The sequence below is a fragment of the Nesoenas mayeri genome, assembly GCF_963082525.1.
Source record: "Nesoenas mayeri genome assembly, chromosome: 4".
Classification (NCBI taxonomy): Eukaryota; Metazoa; Chordata; class Aves; order Columbiformes; family Columbidae; genus Nesoenas; species Nesoenas mayeri.
The window spans coordinates 19,223,685-19,243,997 of NC_137540.1; the positions used below are offsets into that span (position 1 = coordinate 19,223,685).

The 20,313-nt window shown below is 37.7% G+C and overlaps 1 protein-coding gene across 1 annotated transcript in view; it reads right to left on the reverse strand.

Moving 5' to 3' along the window:
* Positions 1-787: 787 nt before the first annotated feature.
* Positions 788-20,313, reverse strand: part of MGAT4D (MGAT4 family member D) — a 34,038-nt gene continuing 14,512 nt past the window's right edge. The window contains exons 4-15 of the mRNA XM_080344159.1: positions 19,647-19,780; positions 17,565-17,611; positions 15,549-15,662; positions 14,196-14,271; positions 10,248-10,359; positions 9,592-9,722; positions 5,756-5,863; positions 4,674-4,867; positions 2,542-2,620; positions 2,343-2,421; positions 1,458-1,570; positions 788-920 (exon numbers count right to left, since the gene is read on the reverse strand). Coding sequence (XP_080200285.1) covers positions 894-920; positions 1,458-1,570; positions 2,343-2,421; positions 2,542-2,620; positions 4,674-4,867; positions 5,756-5,863; positions 9,592-9,722; positions 10,248-10,359; positions 14,196-14,271; positions 15,549-15,662; positions 17,565-17,611; positions 19,647-19,780 — 1,214 coding nt within the window. The 3' untranslated portion in view covers positions 788-893. The remainder of the gene's footprint in view (positions 921-1,457; positions 1,571-2,342; positions 2,422-2,541; positions 2,621-4,673; positions 4,868-5,755; positions 5,864-9,591; positions 9,723-10,247; positions 10,360-14,195; positions 14,272-15,548; positions 15,663-17,564; positions 17,612-19,646; positions 19,781-20,313) is intronic.

Genomic DNA, 20,313 nt, shown 5'->3' on the forward strand with positions numbered 1-20,313 from the left:
ATTGGTTTCACTTTAACTCAGCCCTTCCTTTTACTGTAAGTGCTGATGGATAAAGGTGTCCCTCTGTGGATCTCTAAGCACTCTGCATTACTGCATTAATTCTTAATCTGCATTAAACTCTTAACCTAGTGCAATATTTGGTCCAAGAAATACATACATACATATATCTAAACACACATATACAGAGATGTACATGTATCTACACACACATATATATAGCACCACAGTATATAAAGTATACTGCAAATTATCAAATATTATTAGAGTTGGTCTTAAAAAAATACCCTTCCGAACTGTTTTAATGTAAAAAAATGAATTTCATCTCATTCTAATTAAAAATACTCTTGCATTAAGGATACAGTTCAACACACTTAATACAAATCCCTGCAAAAGTGTACAGTGAAGCTGATTTCTCACTGTCTGCTCTTAAGGATGCAAGGCACGTGCAGGAGAATGATGGTGCAGGTGTGCTTCAAGTCCTAAAGAAGTGATACAGGAGATGAAAACTGTGTCCTTTATATTTTTCAAAATGTCCATATTTTTAGTTCTGGTGAAACTTACCATATTTTTATGCTTCAGTCCCTGAGACAGCCTGTATCGCCTTTTCAATTGTTTATAATAATATATATTGAATGTTGCCAAACTAAGGTGAGATTTTTACATATGACACCTTAATCAAGAACATTTTATAGAAATTACTAACATAAATTAGGTTCTTTATAGCTTTAATCTTATATAAATAATGATTTAATAGTTATCTCAACTCTTTCCTAATACATATTATTAATAATTAAACGGGTTTTGATTTGTCCTTTTTACCCAGCCAGTGTTTTGTTGTTGTAAGCTGGATTTTCAAACAATCTAGCAAGCCGCACTTCAAAAATGTATTTTTTTCACTTTTCAGATGTCTTGATAAGTACCTGAAAAAAAAAGCGTACATTGTTTTCTAAAGTCTACTGAAGCATTATCTAAGACATGAGCTTTTCCCTCCTTCCACCCATGGCTGTCGTTTAAGGCTGTAGTAATTATCTTCAGTGACTTCTGCTGAGTGTTTTCTGCTTAGGGGTTCACACACACTCAGACACTGGGGAGAAACTTGAAGAATAAAATAATCACATGTTCATCTGAAAATGTTTGCATATTATAATTAGTATCCAGGTTGGTGACTGAAAAAGTTAGAAAAGCGTCCCTATCTCCTTTGGTTGGTTGGACTATTCTTACAGCACTGCAAAAACTGGAGAATCATCCCATTGAAGCATTTCCAGCACTTTTTCTATGAAGTAAATGTAACTTTTCCTCTGAACAATTAATACCATTCTTTTCTTGAGTGAGTTTATCCACACAAAACCCCATTCAATATTAAATTAAAATATAACTATTATCAATACTATATGGTAGGAGGAACTGAAACTCATTTAATAAATCTTTAATTAAAATGTTTTCATTAACATGCTTACCTCACTAAGTAATGCCCATACAGGAGAATCAGAATTGACTGATAAACGAATAGCCTGTATTTTTCCTATTGACTGATCGATACTGCCTTCTGCAATTCCATTTTCAAAAGCCCCTAAATAAAAAATAAAACAAGACCCGTACAAACATATATTAGAATGAAATACACTTCCACATGAACTTATGCAAAAGTTCTAAATTATGAATCATAAACCAACTACAGGGATACAACATTAGGGAAAAACAAATCTTTTGGACAAGGTCAAATAATAACAACTGAAATATAAAGTTATAAACAAGAATAAGGATTCATTCTTTCAGTTAAAGCAACTAGGAGCTGGAAAAGAATACAAGAAAATAAAGAACCTACAGCTACAAATGTTAAAAAATAAATTTAAATATGTTAGTATTGACAAGAAACATACAGCCCACGTGGTCACATTAAAGAATCTAAAAGAGCTTTTCTGATAAGCATGCTTATTTTTAAAAAAATATATTAGGAATCATGGACCAATTCTGATATATTTCCTCATTAGTTCAATGCTTTTTAATTAACATTGTTAAACTGGCATAAAATCGCTGCAGACAAATGAAAAACAAGCATCCCATGTCTGATTCATTTCCTGTCAACCTGCACGTGCAACTGTGAGTTGATGGCATTTTGGTTTTATCTCTAATTAGAGCAAAACAGCCACAAGGAGGCGGGAGAGAGATGCACATTAAAGCAGACAAGACGTGTGGGTGAGGTGAAAGGGGTTCACGGGGGAGAAAAGAGCAATTATGTGGTAGAAGAGACAGAAAAAAGTGGCAAGTAATGCAGATCTCCCAATAGTCCATTTCTTGTTCAAATAGTGGCATTTTAGTTTAGGTGATAGTAAATAATTTACCTATTTTTAAATATCCATCTTTGGTTGCTGAGTAGTTAAATTTACTTCCATTGTCAATCAGTTCTTTTCTTGGAATTTCCTGTAAAAAATAAAATAATATAATCTCCAGAAGTATTTTCTAGGGCATGATATTTTATGCTGAACATCCTACTTAAAACGAAATAGCACTGTGTATTACAGTTGAAAATGAGAGACTTACATCAGCCGGTAACACTTCCACGGTAGTGTTAAACAGTTTATCACCAGGGTGCTCAATGTTTCCACTTCTGAAGAAGTACCTGATGATAAAGGTATATTATTTCCAGGTATTTAATACTTTTTAAAAGTTCTGTGGAAGTCATTATTTTGAGTTTTGAAGGAAGGTTTCAAATAACTTGTATTTAATTAGAATAGAACTTTCCAATGTGTGAGCAAACCATACTAGAGGCTTTTTATTTTAAACAGAACAGCATTTAAACAATCTTTCTCTGGAACCACAAATGCAAGTGTTCTGCCTTTGCAGTGCTCAAGTTCCAAATAAGTAAACTTTGCAGGCTTAAATGGCTAAGGCAGATCTGCTCTCTGATCTGTTCTTATCATCCGAAGGCCAAGGTGAGATAGACTTCTGGAATTCAATGGCAGCAAAAATCCCTGTTTCTACTAGACAATATACTACATGTCAAGAGAATCCCCCTTTTTATCAATACTGATCTAAATAATCTGCCTTATAGCCAATGAGCAACAGCACCGTCAAAGCAAGAATCAAACTATCATCATTAAGCAAAAACACCTATGACATTTAAAAAAAAAAATCCCTCTTTGATTTTAAAATTCTGGCATTAAAGTTCTTCAGTTTTTAGATTCAAAAAGAGCTAAGGAAATATAAAGCATCAACATCCCTCCTCTGGTATCAATCAAACAATCAAGACCTAAGAAGACCCCCAAATATTATAGGATTAACTATATCTTTTTATATGTTAGCAATGGGATGGGGCTGGGACCAGCCATTAGACAATATCATATGTAAGTTACCTTCATCCAGTAGAGCTTCCCAGTAATAGAAAAATGCAAAAATATAGGCTACCCAAGTTTCCCAAAGTATAAAACAGTTAATTAACAGCATTGATCACAGAACACTGGTGTTTTTTAGAACAACTGTCATTTAGTGCTGGTTGCTAGATGGAGATACAGACTTTTTTTTTTTTTTTTAATAAATGACAAATTACAATCTTTGCAGAAATGGGAGTTTCTCAGTTTTATGACTAGTTTTAGGAAGAAGTGTAACAACATTGAAGGAGTTTTCTCTCTGAATATACCATTACAGAGATATGGTAACTATGGGAATTTGTGCCAGAGACACTCCTGGAACTGTATTTCTTGCTAGGTTAGTTTTAACTCAGATCTGGCCTCCAATCCGACACAGATTGAAGAAACTTTGCTGAACCAGGCAGGACTGCTTCTTTTGGTGCCAATCTTCAATTTGTATTGTTCATAAAGTAAGTTCTTCTGAACAACACTGTCTTAAGCTACAGATGCATCTTCATTTCCAAGAAGCCCAAGTTAAATGATGTGAGAACAGTTTCATCTTTTAGAGTGAGACAGAAGAAACATTTAAGGTGGAACTTGGCTGTAGATCCAAACACCTGAAGTTCGATGTCTGGCTGTGACCCAGGTGTTCAGGCACCCACTTCAGGCAGTGGAGATCCACTCAATCCAGTCAACGAAATGTAGCTACCAACTAGAGAATGAGATGAACAGCTGTCTAGCTTCCACTGACTGCATCAAGTGGATCTCTGTCATGTATAGTAGGAGCTCAGACATAAGCCTTTTGTAGACATCTCTACTGTAAACACCTATGTTCAAGTCTATGAGTCTTCAACTGATTCTCACCTTTATTCATTCACTCTTCATTATTTTCCCACAATAGTGATATTCTCTCTTTGCTTTCACCTACACTGTAAGTGTCTGGTCTGGGACACGACCTTTGAGCTGACATCACACAAACAGCCTTTCCATTGACAACTATAGAAACAAAGCTTTCACTGCCCCTATTGATGAAATTAATTCATTAAAACCAAACTCCTTTGAGAATTATCATAAGAGGATGTAAAATATTTAACTAAAGAAATAAAAGGAAAAACATTTAAGAAGCTCTCTAATTACTAAGGAAGAAATGTATTTCAGGAGGGGAATTCAAGAAGGAGAGCAGATAAAGAGCAGATCACGGCTTTCTTATCAGTAACCAGGCTATGGTTTATAAAAACAGTTGAACACTGGTGATTTTGAACCAACTGAATAATTTCCAAACTGCATATATGTAAGCTTCCATATTCCACAACATGTAATACTTACTTTTCTACTTTTAGTGGCTTTAAAAATGTGAAGCTGAGGTAGTCTCCAGCCACTGGAGCTGAAGCCCAGAAACAGTCTTTTCCTTCATAAACTTTTTCCAAGGTGTATTGCTGGTATATTCTTAGGCTTGTATTCACTTTTGCAGGTGGATTATTATGACTTTTATGTAGCAGATTTTTGCCAAAATCTTTATCCTGTTAAAGAAACATAATTTAAATCATGCAATGGAAAAAAAAAAAGTGCTTCAATATCTTGAATTACTACAGGAAATTTCCAGAAAATAATTACATCACTGTCAAAAAACATACAATCTATTTCTAATTGAAATAGAATATTCATTTCAGTGCAATCACTGAAACTCATTGTTACAGTTTGCAGACAGAGCTGTACTGATTGTTTCTCAGTTGCCTAGATTTATAAATGAACTTTTCCACAGTAGGCTATTTCATTGTTATTTACTGTGCCCTCTGCCAGATAATCTGATCTTGGTCTCTGCTAAAGGCTACACAAACCTCTAGTCTGATCTAATGCAGCCATTTGAATGATCTCATGACCATTCTAAGTGGTGCCATCAGGACATCCCTGAAGCCTGGAGCTTCATTGCTCTTATCCTTATCAGATACGTGGCAGATCCACTGTTTGCCCTCCAAAATCTCCCCAAAAATGTATGGCCATCATTATAGGCATGTCCTTGTCCTACCATTATGCCTTCTTCTTAATAGTCCCTCGTATTGGGATTGTGGACTATTTGGCCCAAACAAATGATCATAACTGTTTGTGTTTGTAGGGTGCAGAGCACACGAAACCTTGTGTTGTGAAGAGGGTTCCTACATGCCATGAAATGCTACCATGACTGGTACAAGTGTTCAGATTAAACATTCAAAGACATTTGTGCAGAACCAATGTGCTCCACCTGCAGTTTAGATGCCAGATTAATATTCTCCCCCAAATTTGAGAGCCAACATTATTGGATGTGGAAATGCTGTCTAATTCCAAAGATGCAATTCTTGAAACTAATTTGCGAAACAAGTCAGGACATAAGCACATAATTCAGAGATATGGTGCTAATTTCTTATCTTTACTTTCAAATTCTGTATCTTCCCAGCCAATGATGAATACGTTCCCACATGCTGAAAGAGAGATGGTTTAGCACGGATACGCAACTTTGCCTTTTCCTTTTCACAGTGTATCTGGAAAGAAAGTAAATGAGAGTGAAGTTTTATTTCAATAAAGAAGAGACAAACAAAGTTCCATAAAGAAATTTAATTACATAGTTGAGGGAATGGGTCTGGGTTTTTTATCCATATTTAAATGCGTAATCTTTAGATTAACGGTTACCTTATTTCAAATACACTGTTTCCAGTGTAGCTCCACTCATGCTGCTATGTAGATATGAAGGTTGAACCACCAGTAATTCAGGGATTTCTGCACTGTAAACCATCGATCACACCTCAGAGTAACAAAAATAGACCTCAAATCTGAAACTGACTGATTTGTTTAACTGCTTCTGGCTAATTAAACTATTTTGACCAAAACTGACCTTCCTGAGATAGATTCTGCTAACATTTCCATCTTTGTCATTTTGGCTCTTTCTCCTGTGTTTGAGGGGCTTATAATGTACTATACTATATGTTATGTATATTTTATCTTATAATTACATAAGCCCTTAGATACTGTATTGCAATCCTGGTTTTCCAGTGTAGTACACTTTGTGACATGACATATACAAGAGAATTAAATAACTGTAGTTGATGTGAATTTCTGAGTTTCTTGATTTTTTAATGATAGCAAATTACTTCTTGAAATGTAATTTTTGCTCTGTATAGAGCATCATAGTTTGATACAGTGACACAAACACACTGCAATAATTCGTGAGACATAATGAAACATAATGGTGTAGAACAGAGCAAAGAGCTAAAATGAGACTCCTTGGGTTGCACTTTTGGTTGGGCCACAAAATCATGGTGTATTTGGAAGACCACTTAACTTCTCTGTATCCCAGGTCTCATGTCTTTAGATTTGGGAGGATAATGTGTTTACCTCTTCAATCAAGTGCTTTCAGTTCTAGAAAAGAAAAATGTTACCTAAACTGTATCAGTGCCTTCTAAAGCTGGAAGTGATGAAGTCTTCACTCAGCTGGCTTAAGCACCAAAATTCATGGGACATTTATGGTTTCTACAGAACTACTAACTGAAAGTTCAAAACCATCTGGAAGACTAGAAAAAGAACTAGGTATTTTCATGTTTGTCCACAGCAGACATTCAGCAAAACAATGTAAAAGCACAATACATGCAAAGTGATTTATTGGCAGCTGTTTCTTTGAAAAACGCACTGTACTTTTAGTAGAAAAAAAAAAATATTAAAAAAAATTGTGATCTTTCTACTGGCAGGGTTTGCAGTTCATGCCCTACAATAATGTAGTCTCTAGCATGTCTCCTTTTATGCTATGGCAGCACTACCAAAAGAGCTACTTGTTGTAGAAGCTGAGAATAATCAGTAGCACAGGACTGGTGTGGGTGGTTCTGCAGAAACTGAGATAAAGCTCCTCATGAAGTTAAGGTTCCCATCTTTGCAGCCTGCTAGTCCCACTACACTTGCTAGATACACACCACTGCATATGATCACAGAACCATGGAATATTTTGGGTTGGAAGGGAACTTTAAAGATCACCTAGTTCTACCCACCCTGCTGCAGGCAGAGACACCTTCCACTGGACCAGGTTGCTCAAAGCCCCATCCAGCCTGGCCTTGAACACTCCCAGCGATGGGGCATCCACTGGGCAACAGGTTTCAGTATCTTACCATCCTCACCGTAAAAAGTGTCTTCCTTACGTCCAATCTAAATCTACCCTGTTTCAATTTAAGACTGTTGCCCCTTGTTCTTTATCTTACTTATAAGCCCTGTTTATATATAGAAGGGCTGCAATATGGTCCTCCCAGAGCCTTGTCTTCTCCATTTAGCAACCCCAACTCTCCCAGCCTGTCCTCACAGGAGAGCTGCTCCAGCTCTCTGATAATTTTCATGGTCTTCCTTGGCACCCACTCTAACAGATCCGTGTATTTTTGTACTGCGGATGCCAGAACTGGATCATGATCAGGAGGTAAGTTCACAGGAGGTAAACAATGATGAAGTTTCTGATCCATGCAGAGATCTGATGACTCTGAATGTCACAAGCTATCTTTTTCCAGTGCAGTGAGCAGATGGAGTAGAATCTTGGTATGTTAATACTCAGCCCAGGCTGAAGACATTCGCCAAACACCCATCACCACAGGGCGGTACATAAAAGCCACAAACAGGTGCACTGTTGACCCTCCTGTGAGGCACAGTGTGTGACCGCTTGGTGACATTCCTAGTAGCTTGGACAGGGGAAAGAACAAGGATTTTTGTCAGCCAGCTGCCTTCTCTGGTGCCTGCAGGCAAGTCCACTGCTTTAATTTGCAGAGCAAAGGAGGAACAGCAGATGGGATCACCATCCTTCTTCCAGCCTCTATTTTCTGCATTCTTATGAGTAGTCCCCATAGGTCATGCCACTGGTCATTCCCACCCAAGGGCAGCACAAGACTGACTTGTCTCAATAGGTTTTTGCTACCCACAGCAATTGAAAGTGCAGTTGCAGAAGTGAAACTCCCTAGAAACTGGCTAATACCACCCTGCTTGGGCTTGGCCAGAGCAGACTCCCAGCAGCTGCCTGCCTGCCTTCCAGGAACACAGCTTCAGTTTAGGCAAGAACCTAAATTAGAGGTACCTAAGGCTCCCTCTGACGTCTACGAGCCAGCCTAACCCATGGAGTAGGATTTCAAAGCTTACTCTTACCTGTATGAAGTGGAAATGGAGACTCCTCTGTCATTACAAATGTAAAACCAGGGACATTTTGCTGTCCCCAGGAGTCACTTCTGCTACACAGTAAAACATGAAGCCTCTTTGTTTCACTCCCCTCAGTCTCCTGCTCTGCACAACTCTTATCTGTCTCTTCCTCCTTCTTCAGCAGCACTAAACTAACATGTGCAAACACTTGGATTAGGGACTGGCTACACTAATCAAATAAGAACTCTTGAACCTTGAAAACCAAGAAGGAGTAGAAACTCTGGTCAGTTTGCTGCAGCACAGTGTGTTATACCAGGAGAGCATGAGTAGTGACCAAGACCAAAGTCTGGTAGGAGAAAAATGCAAAAGGGCCTGAAGAAATACTTATCATTGGGTTCACGGGTAGTGCTAGGAATGGCACCTTTTGCAGTTCAACTGTTTCTTTCCTTTTCACTAAAAAGTACCATTTATTTCTTTCAATCTACACATTTTTCCCACACTTTTTTTTTCCAGGTAAACAGCCAAGTTTTTCCCCAGGTAGTATAAGATTTAAAGCAAGACACTTAAGTTCTGCTTCCTAACAGAAAGGAACTGATAAGCAAAATTCAGAACGACTGTGATTGTAAAACTGTATGCTTTACTGACTTTCATCTTAAAAGGTCAGCAGAAGGTTACGAATTGTGACAGTCCACTTAGGTTTCACAGGAACACAGAATGGTTGGGGTTGAAAGGGACCTCTGGAGATCACCTAGTTCACCTAGAGCAGATTGCACAGGAATGCAGGTTTACATATTCAGAGTTTTCTTTGGTGCTGTGGGATTGCCTGTGTGACCAGCTGCAGGCAGATGTGAGCTTGCACTGTCCCTATTCAGAGCTGATGGAGGCAAGACAGCTCTGTGCAGAAATCTGAATTTCTGTGAGTCAGGCCTCTCCATCTGCACTAATGGGCTCAAACACAGTGCCACACTATGCAGATCTCCACCAGATCTTTCCCCACAAATTCCAAAGTAAGTCAGGTTTGAGAGATTTCTATTCTGCTTTTTGAAAAGAAATCATTTTGTCACTGAGACTGTTTGAATATTACTTGTGTTCACAAATTCACAGACATACTTACTGCATCCCTTTCTGGATTGCACACTTTAACACAGAGCAGGTGGTCTAGAAGCCAGTCTATGGGTTTATCTTTATAGAACATGAGAAAAAATTCCACTATGAGTGGCAAGTCTTCTGATTTAAACAATTTTCCTGAAAGCAAGAAATCACATATTCAGATATTGTTATTGCTGTGGAAAGATGACTAGCTTTATGTTTACTCCAGCCTTAAACGCATGGATATTTAGTGGAAATTTCACACAGACTCCAGCCTTGGAGAGCTGCTTATCCTCCAGCTTTCTGGGATTTTAAAAACATTTCCATCCCTTTGACCCAGGATGCATGTTCTGCTCTACAGAAGGAAAGGATGCAGAGTTTTAAATAGATTGTTCAAATTTCATTCTTGACAACTACATGATACAGGGGCACATAGTGCCCTGAGGTAGAACAATTTGCTTCTAATGGGAACCCAGCTATTAGATTCTGTGCTATGGAGAATGCATTAAAAAGACACTTTTAAAGAGCACAAAAAGTACAAGACGTGTGATCTTTCCTGAAGAACCGAGGAAGTTTTAATATGCGAATCCTTCTGTACATTGAAATGTTATTCCAAGTGAGACCTACTCGACCCACACAGCTCCAAATCCAATTCACCCTGCTGATGTCTTAATAACTTACCAATAAATCCAAGCTGGGAGAACTCAAGAATCATCCACTCTTTGGACTGTTGAGCAGCAAAGTTTTTTATACCTTGAATATAATCAGGTTTGGCTATAATATCATCTTCCAGCTGGGGAAAGGAAGAAGAAAAAAAAAAAGGCAGTGAAAAATCAGAAGGCAAGTGGTGGTTTTACTGCTTGCAGAGAGGGTGGTGATGTTGCCACCTGTGACAACTGCCTTGTGTTTGACTGCTGTATGGTGTGTACTGAAGTTGTGCCACACTACAGGGGATCAGTATTCAGCTTTTACACATATCTCTGTTTCAGTATCATTCATTAAATACTTATTTACAAGAGTGACAATAAAACTTCGAGTGCTTCTCACTTTTCCAAGAAGGAAGGACTTTCTACCCTAAAGAGATCTCACTTAGAAGAAAACTTTAAGCAGGAAGACGGAGGTTAAGGAAGAAGACAGTAGACAGTTTGTACTGAAGTTGTATAAGCCTTGATGAGCAGTGGGAACAAACTGTTTGAAAAGAGAGGCATCTAAAGCAGATGGTTAGAAGCCCTGCAGATTAGCCTGGGCTGGCTTTGTCATACCTAAAAGGTGACCAAGGAGAACTGTGGATGGTTACCAAGACACTAGTAGAAGGCAAGTTGTTTCAGGCAATACAAGTCATATGAAAGAAGGAAGATGCTGTGAAGCACACTGAAAGACAGGAAGGCTGATGCTGAATATATTGGTAGAGCCAGCTAAAGGATACTCAGAAAAGGAGACTGATGTCTGTCAAGGAAATGGGAAAGGCCTTGGCTGAATTTTTGCACAGCCTTTGGAGAAGAATGGGTGATCTGAAAAGGCAGAGGCTGCTCCAGCTGCTAAAGCCAAGGACAATGAGTTCAAACAAGGAGTTCAGAGGTAATGACACAACAAAAATAAAGAAATTGCAGAAATAATTAAGGAGCAAGTAATTCAGGGTTTGAACTTGGTACGGGTGTGAAAAACACAGAAAGAGGAGGAGGAAAATGTTGTTGGAGTGCAGTGTAATGATACAGTTAATTGGATCTGGCGCTTGTCTGGTGGCACTGGCATCTGGTTCAGAAAGCTAAATAGGTAGAAAATGAATGCCATGAAAAATAAAATTCACAGTTTCCTGCTGCTTTTGCATCCTTAACTGACTCAGCAGCAAGAGCTTGAGCGAGCAGACCCACAGTTTTTAGCTGAATTTGGCCACTAGTACAAGTGTATGGCTGGTGGGCGAGAAATATGTTGTCAACGGTGAAATAAGGAGGAAGCAGAACAAAGTTTGAAATAAAAGATTGAGAGATTTGTTTTGACTCAGCTTTTGCTGATGGTAAGATATCAAGAACACATAAATGGAGATGAACTGATCGAGATGAGTGCTTGAGTGCTTATTGCAGATTCTGAGATCTGGGGACTGAGTTGAAATGACAGTTATAAAAAACAAAATTTAAACAAATAATCAAACAAACAAACAAAACAAAAAACAAAACCCAAACAGAAACCCCAAACCAAAACAAAAACCCCAAAAAACGAAAACAAAACAAAACATTAACTTACAAGGAATCTTGCATAAAATTAAATGAACTAAGAGGAATATTCAGTGGCTAGATGTAAAGGGAGATGAGCAGAGTTTCAGACAATCCTTGAAAAGAAATTGAGGGGCACCCAGAAAAGGAGAAAAGGCAGAGAGAGGAGTATCTCAAAAACTAGGGAGACCATCACATCAAGAAACACTAAAAGAAGGCACACAAAAGTAGAAAACATGAAAAATACAGAGGCTGCAATGCAAAGTGGGTGTGAATGTGGTTATGAACTGAAAGTCGTTTTGCATAGGGAGAAGTCTGTAACAGTCTTTTCTGAAGCCGACAGTTAAAAGTGAGTTTTAGAGAATGTAGTTTGATATCCTATATAGCCCAGGCCACTAAAAGTTATTTAATTAACCCTGTACTGAGCCCCGTAATTTGCATTCAACTCTGGGAAGTATAGTGAAAGCAGAAACAAGTATTTTAAAGTTCTCTTAGTTTTTTATTAAGAAAACTTCACCAAAAAAAGCCTGAAAGGAGCAGTAGCTGGCTCAGAGGAAAAAAAAAAGAAAGGCAAAGTAGAAGACATGCTTCAAGTTCAAGCAGAAGAGATGAGATGACTGATGCGATTTACCAGAGATGAGATGACTGATGTGCTTTATTGCCTTTTTTCAAAGATTGTATTTGATCAGCAGGTAAGGTTCATCCACAGTGTAACCCTGTTAGCTTCAATGGACTTCACAAAGTTATTTGCTTAAATCCTGTTTCATCTGTGTCCTACAATGAGCTTTTACATTATTCAGCAAAGATCTTGCCTGACTCGTGACATCAAGACTAATTAACATACACTTCTTTCAAAATTCAGAAGTTAGTATCAGTTTCTGACAAAACAGTAAATAAATTCTAATCTATTTCAAGTTTTCCCTAAGATTACTGCAGTAAATCTTTGTATCAGGCCAAGGAAAGGGATTTCTGGGTTATTTGCTTTCTATTCGTATAAGGCTTCTAAACAGAGGTAGATTTTAAGCATCTTTATAGCAGAATGTCTTCCTTCTTTTCAGCTGTACTCTAAGGGGAATTTTCACAGCAGACCAGCATCTATGCTAGAGAAGAAGCTACAGGCTGGACACACAAATGAAGAAGTGGATATACTAGATAAGAATACGAGGAAAGTATAGTTTCGTTCTAAGAAAATTCTGAGTGCAGCCGTAACTGTCATCAGACCATCACAAGCCAGACTTTGCTCCAAATGACACAGTTCAGTCCTTACATCCTGTCCCAGACAAGAAAACACCTTCTCACATTTCTTTAAAAACACAAATACATAAGTAAGTCATTTCCACGCAAACATGAATGCTTGGAGAACTTTATAATATTATAGAAAGGGACACTGGCGGCACACTTAACATTTGCCTTCACCGTGTTTCCCATGGCCCGGTGCTCTACTGCACTTAGTCAACTTGGCTAGCGTTCTTAAAAATATACTAAAGTCACAGGAAAGTTCTTCATTTTCCAGTAAATCTAAGTGGTCAGTTGACAGCATTTCTCCTCGTCCACCCATCTTCCGAGTGCCTATGCCAAATTTAAGAACAGACTCTGGGATAGCCCAGCTCAAATACGTTTGTGTTAAATGCTGACAAGAACTGCATGAGCTGCCTGCTCTTGTGGTCTTCGGCTTTTGGGAATCTTGTGATGTACTACTTATGTGATGCGGAGTCCGAGGCCTGTTCAAGCAGGGGAAGATCCAGACAAACCTCAAGAACTCAGCAAAATGATGTTCTGAAATTTTTTAAAACTGCTGACTTTCATGAGCTACATGACATTTTATGGATCTGTTCCACTACTGAACAGTCATGATACATTTTGGAATCTCTGGTGGTGATTGTTGCCTTTACAGAGTGCAAATTAGCACAAATCTGGAATGATGGCTAAACTTATCTAACACACTAAATCTTCTAGAGAGTTTAAGATCTGTACCAACTTGCAGTATAACCTTTCCTCCAATGTGATTATACTGGTGTGTTTCCCTGTCTGGAAAAGTCCTTTAAGGTTTTTCTGGTTCATTGTGATCTGAGCTATAACCTGGACCTACCACCACTATTCTGTCTTGCTGCACCAAGTAAAAACACATTAAACTCTGACTTTCTTAACCTAATTAAATAAGGGTGTCATGCTTCAGTTACCATGTTATTCAACCTCACAAATGACAGGAAGGTACAGATAGATTTAATCAAATAGTACCTGGCTGCAGGATATATATAAACACAGAAATATGTGGACACTTGTAAAGAGCATAGGCAAAATACACAGAAAATCACAATAGGTTGCTGTTTTTATTAAGGCCTTTGAAAGAAATTAAAATTGGCAAAGCTAATAATCAGTACAGATGTATTGCAGCTACTTAACGATAAAGTGAACATACCTGTAAATAAAATGTTCCCTTAGGTTGGGCATATAGCATTAAAAAGCTATAATCCAAATTCTGTTTAGTTCTCCACCTAAACATAAGCAGCAAATTCTGATAAGCTTTTTGAGGGGGTTGCAAGAGTTATTTGTATAACAAAAGCACTTCTAATGCTCTACAGTTTTTTCTCTACAGAAATTGTAAGGTTGTGTATGCTAACTTGTTAAGTGAATAAGAAAGGAAGCACGATTTTTTGATCTAAAAATTCCTCTACAATCAGTGTAAACATTTGTAAATAATTTGACTTTCCTATAAAAATTAACAAAGAAAAAAAATATTATCTGTATCAATGCAGCCAGAAACAAAATGTCTAACAAGTATATTCAAATGACTTAAAGATTCTACTCTTTACACTATGAACAGTAGAGATCAACACACAATCATTATTTAAAGATCTAAAATTAAGTGCTTTTACTGATGAACAGCACAGAAATAGGTTGATAAACTTCATTTTCCTTTTAAACGTAAACAGAGATTTTTCTCTACAAAGTACAGTATCTCATTTACCAGAGGATGAAGGTGATGTTTGACAATTCAAGGCTAAAAGACTAGAGTGTAATTTATCAGTAATTATCATTAAAGTGTATCTGATTCAAATCTAATAATATGTGAAACTTAAGTATAAGTATGTAAATATGTTTATGCTCTGAAAGATCTAAGGTTTATCTATAAACCTACTATACATGCATACATACATTTGCTGTCAGTACTGTAGCTCTCTTGCTGCCTTGTTGTGGTCACTTCTGATAAATTAGTTATTATTCATCAAAAGAATATTTAAATTTTGTTAGGTCATAATCTCAGCCCCAGTGAATTTGAAGCACATGAGCAAATATCATCACCTGTTACAATGTATTATTAACAGTAGCATAAAAAGTCTATGATCACCAAAAGTTGGGTCATGAACACATTAACTACAACAGTAGTTGTTTCTAGTTAGCTAAGGGGCCACAGGGGGTTTCCTTTGTGTGTTCTCAGAGCCTCTCCTGTATCTGTCACATAAAACATTTTCCTATTTTTTCCTTTATGATCAGATTGTCTAGCTTATCACCTCTTGACATTATCCAACTGGTTTAAAACCTGTGGGGTGCCTGGTGTCAAGACCCAAAGGAGAAGCCTTTGCTCTCACCCTGAAGCTGATGTGCAGCATAGTTTTTCTCAAAACCCTCTCGTATAATGATTTTTTTAAAATGTACACTTAAGGTCCATTAGCTCACAAAAACATTATCAGCTCCAACAATGTCGATTTTTGCAGAATTTTCCATTTTGTAGTCTCAGAAAAAGTTGTTAGGTCTTCTACAGCTATCTTACCTTACTCTGTCCTCTGAATCCCCAAATGCTTTCTTCAGGTTGGAAAGATCTGGATAATAAGAAGTAGGAGGAGAAATGACCTCTAGGACTCCAGATTGGATTTCTCCAGGGAAGCTGTGAAGAGAATTTACTGAAATGTCATTCCTCAAAAGGACTTTTGAGGGCAACCACAGCCAGCAGCTCCCCAGAGACAGGTCTGCTCCTCCAGAAGTAGAATTCACAACTCAAGTGAAGAAATTAGGTACCAAGAAATTAGGAACCAGTAAGGGATCTTTGAACACGGTCAGAACAGTCAGGATAATAACTCAAAGTCACACAAATGTGTCTCGGAAATCCTGCCCATCCTGAATTTATAGATGCTTACTCATAATCCTGAGATGGTTGCCAAAACACAACATTAACTCACAACTAAATTCACTGTTTAGAACTACACACAACTGTTACCCCTAGAGTGAGGTCAACTACCTTCCTTACACTTGCTCTAACTTTGATTCTACATTCTAGCCAAAGCGATACTGTGCTGGAGTAGGGGTTTGGTATGGGGAGTTCTCAGAAATGAGTTCCCCATTTTCTATGATTCATTAAAAACTGCTAACATTAAAAATTAAGTGCATCACAGCACAAGCATGCTTATGAAAAAGAATCTCAGACTTTCTGTGTAACACTGACAAAGCATCTACTCTGCAGTAACATTTTCAAAAAACATAAATATGGTGCGAGTGCTTAAGTTGCTGTGCGTATTGCACCTTGGGGTGCTCAACGGTACCGAGGAGAACTGTGTCTCACCTTGTCCTGGCTGCAGCACTCCCAGCTGAGACAAACCCTCTGCAGGCAGGAGGCTATTGCTGTTACTTAGCTGGCAGGCTCAGCTTCTGTGGGAAACCTGCACCCTAAACACAGCCTGGGAAACGCTTGAGCAGAGCGGGACATGCAGCAAAGCCTCAAATGTGAAGAAAAACGGCAACCTCACCAGGGATCTTGTTACTTTTTTGCTGTAGTTTTGATAGTATTCTAATAAAGCACTGATACAAAGATTCAGAGCTCTCTTGTAGTCATTTTAAAAAAGCAGAGAGGAGAAAGGCTGTTTCACTTCAAATACTGGCCAAAGTGGGTTTCTATTGGAGTACTAATTCATGAATGAGCTTGTACACCAAAGAAACCAGCAACACCAGTACCACAGCACAAGACAGTTTTCATCTCTTGCTTCTTTCAGTCAGCTGCGTTTCAGGGCTTTCAGCTTTGTTTTGTGACTGCTAGCGGCACTACACAATTTCTTAGAAAGCAGCTTTGGTAAGACAAAATAAATCTACCAACGAGTATAATTTTTTTTTTTTACACAAACATATTCATTTAGTAGTTGTTCCTCTCAAGCTGCTCTAAGGTTTTTAACATGCACATGATGCTGTAAACATCTATAGGAAAGAATAATAAGGGCAAGTAAAACTGCAGTGTGAACCAAGCCTTCATTTGATAGCTCTTGCATTAATTTGGCAGAGAAAAGAACACCCATTTCATGTTACCCATCATATAACAGCATTTAACATTATAAATATAATCTGATTGCTGTCCAAAGTCCATTACCTTCACAAAAAAGAGGCAAACAAGGGAACAAAACCACCCAGAAACCATGCGAGACATCAGAATACATTGCAGGGCCATGAAGTCAGTGGGGACCTAATATGTGTAGCCTCAGGTGCCTTGAATTGCATCATTAATTTCATGGGGAAAAGACTTTGGTTCAAGTAAATATTTACCAGTGCTTAAGCTCAGGCCTTGCCTCATTAGTTAAAGCCTATTTATGAAATAAGAAAAAAAGGAAAATAAACTGATATGCATACTTCTGAATGTCACAGTGTCTTACAATACACATATTAAGAGAGCATCTTTGCCTCATTTCTTAGCAGTTCCATGTCAGTATGGCAGGGTTGTAATTTATTGCTGAAATGCTCTTATTCTTTCCATAAAAGCTCAAAATGTGTTTACTAGCTGTTTGGTGTTACAGTCCATAGGACTTACCTGGTTTTAACACTTTCTGCAACACTGTTAATATATTCTTCATTCACCTAAAGAAAAAAGGGGAGTTCCATTTCAAGTCACCCATTTTTGTATTAAGCAACATTTTGTAGGGAATATTTACATGTAAACAATTCCTTTTTATTCTTCAATTCTTTTCCTTCCCAACAAAAACAATATGTTATAGCAGCATTTCTACTAAAGGACAGTATGGTGTTTTCAAGGCAAATGAACTTTCAATGTAATTTCTGCATAAAATTCTGTCCTATACCTTTCAGTTATGCTAGAAAAGCAGAGTCATATAACTGTCAGTAAAAAGAGCCACTTCAGGTTAATCACACAAAAATTACAAAAGAGGCCTGAGCTGTTGAGAAAAGTCACCTAAGCAAAAGTTTCTGAAGTTAGTGATACTGAAAATTTTTAAGTTTATTCCTAATATAACAAACTTATGGATCCTAGACTGAAAATTCTGAGGACATACTAACTCATTGCTGCTGTTTCATAAAAATACCAGTTTTAGCCTGGAAAACATATCTGTTAACGACATCAAACAGCGCTAAGTTTTATGGATGTGATTTCCAAAACAATACCTGTCTTAGCAGTTCAGATTGTTCTTTTAAATACACCTAAAATTGTTACCAGCTAGATGTTAAATTTGTAGTCAGTAAAAAAAGATGTGATAAGTAAACAACTGTCATAAGACAAAAATACCAACAACTTTGCAACTCACTTTCAGTCAGTGAGTTATTCTGACTTAACTCATTATGTAAACGTTTGATCTTTTGAAACTCTCTGGGAAAAAAGGCAGGTGTGGATTTCTGATCAGTGAAACTACCTGCCATCCTCTCATAATTTTGTGTTCTTATCACCTCTCCCAACAGCACGATTAACCTGCTCTAATTTACTGGATGGCTGAGAAATAGAAGCTGCCAGGACGTGACTTTGGGGACGGGAAAAAGGAGAGAAACGGACCCTTACAACAGCAGTTTAATCCTAAATTGGCTGAAATGTATAACTACTACAAGCCAAGCTACCGTTTCCTGGTTTCCTGAAAGTGCCTCTTCGGGATGGTCCACAGGGGGAAACTGTACCATTAGGAAATTAACCCTTAGAAACCCAGAGAACTCTCCGAAGCCCTGTAGTAGAAGGTTTATCTGAAGGGCAGCTAAGAGAAACACAACTGTAAAATAAGTTCAGCTTCTGAAAATTACACTGAAGGGGAACTTTACAGCCAGTAAAACTGAGCCTATCTAGTTATCGTTGTGATCCAAACAGAAAAGTGGAAGTCATGATCTCAAATAAAGTGAATTATGTTCTGTTTGACAGTACCACAGTTGCAAAAGCTGCTCGAAGTGATGATTGAACTAAAAAAGCAAACTTTAACTGTTAATGAATACATGTATTAAATTCCATGCTGGTTTTGGAAGGACAAAGAAATACAAAGAAAAAATATGAAGTTTTGAATAAGCCTTTTTACCTGCAAGTAACTATTACTAATTTCCTTCTGTAGGTTTTTTCCAATGTGATCAAGACTTCTTGGAATAAGAAAAAAAATCATTTACCCCTAATATTTTACCTTGAGCACTGTTTACTTTCCCAGTCATGAAACATTCATGTCCCTGAATAGTTTTCTTTTTTAAAAGAAATGGCAGTAAACAAGCAGAAGTCAAGGTACTTTGTAAGATATGTGATGTCAAAATGGCAGTAACCTGTACTTCTGTTAGACTGAGCAAGTTTACTTTTTTTAGGATCTATAGAACCTTTCTGTGGGGGATTTCCTTTTCATTCTTTGAGTACTTTACTTTCAGAGATAAATAATGAGTTCTCATGATTTTGAAAATCTGACTGCAATAACTGTGTCTGTTAATGTAATATGACTTTTTCCCCTTCAGTCATATGAGTTACAGGGGTTTTTCCTCATATGAAGACTGAGGCACTAACTGCTCCTTATCTCCTCCAGCCCTGAAGAAATTCCTCCCAAAGGCCTATCAGTATTTTGCAGTCATCTCCCACACTATTATACTAAGATACAAATTTCCATATGGTGTTTCTAACAGCATACTGCACCTTTGCATGCAAACTCACCTCTGCTACAAAGATGATTATTACACAGTCGTCCTTCTGTTCTTCAGAAAGTTCGTACAATAGGGAATGCAGTGTAGCCATCAGATAGTGTTGTTTTTCCCTTTTCACAGTAGGAATACCCATCACCAGTGAGACTGCAAAGAAAGAAGTCCACAAGACACATAATTTTATGTCAGGTAAAGAGAAACTGAAATTACATTTTAATTTTGATTTGAGGTGACCATGAGAACAACCGAATGGGACTATGGTGTTTCGAGATAATTATAATCACGAATATTCACTGTTTGGTTTGCTTGGTGATAGTTAATCTTCCAATAGCACTGTGACAGCATTTGCCTTAGTGCCTGGGAGAGGAGATGCCTGCAGCTAAGTCTAGGTTAGAGACATCCGTTTCTGTGTTATTAGCACCAGGTCTACACTGCGTAGACTGTAAATATTTGAGAACTTGAAAATATTGCTACCTCTGGCAAACACATAGGTAATCGCTACTGGGTTTCGAAAGTGGATATTGTAAAGTAAGTGCTAGCTTTTGGTATGGAGTCAGAGTTCTGAGTAGTAAGAGTTAAATGAACACGACTTTAATGAGCAAGTTCTCCCAGGAGGCGAGTGCTGTGTATCTCAGAAAGGAATCCAACTAAAAAAAATGTTTCTGAGCAGCTTAAATGAT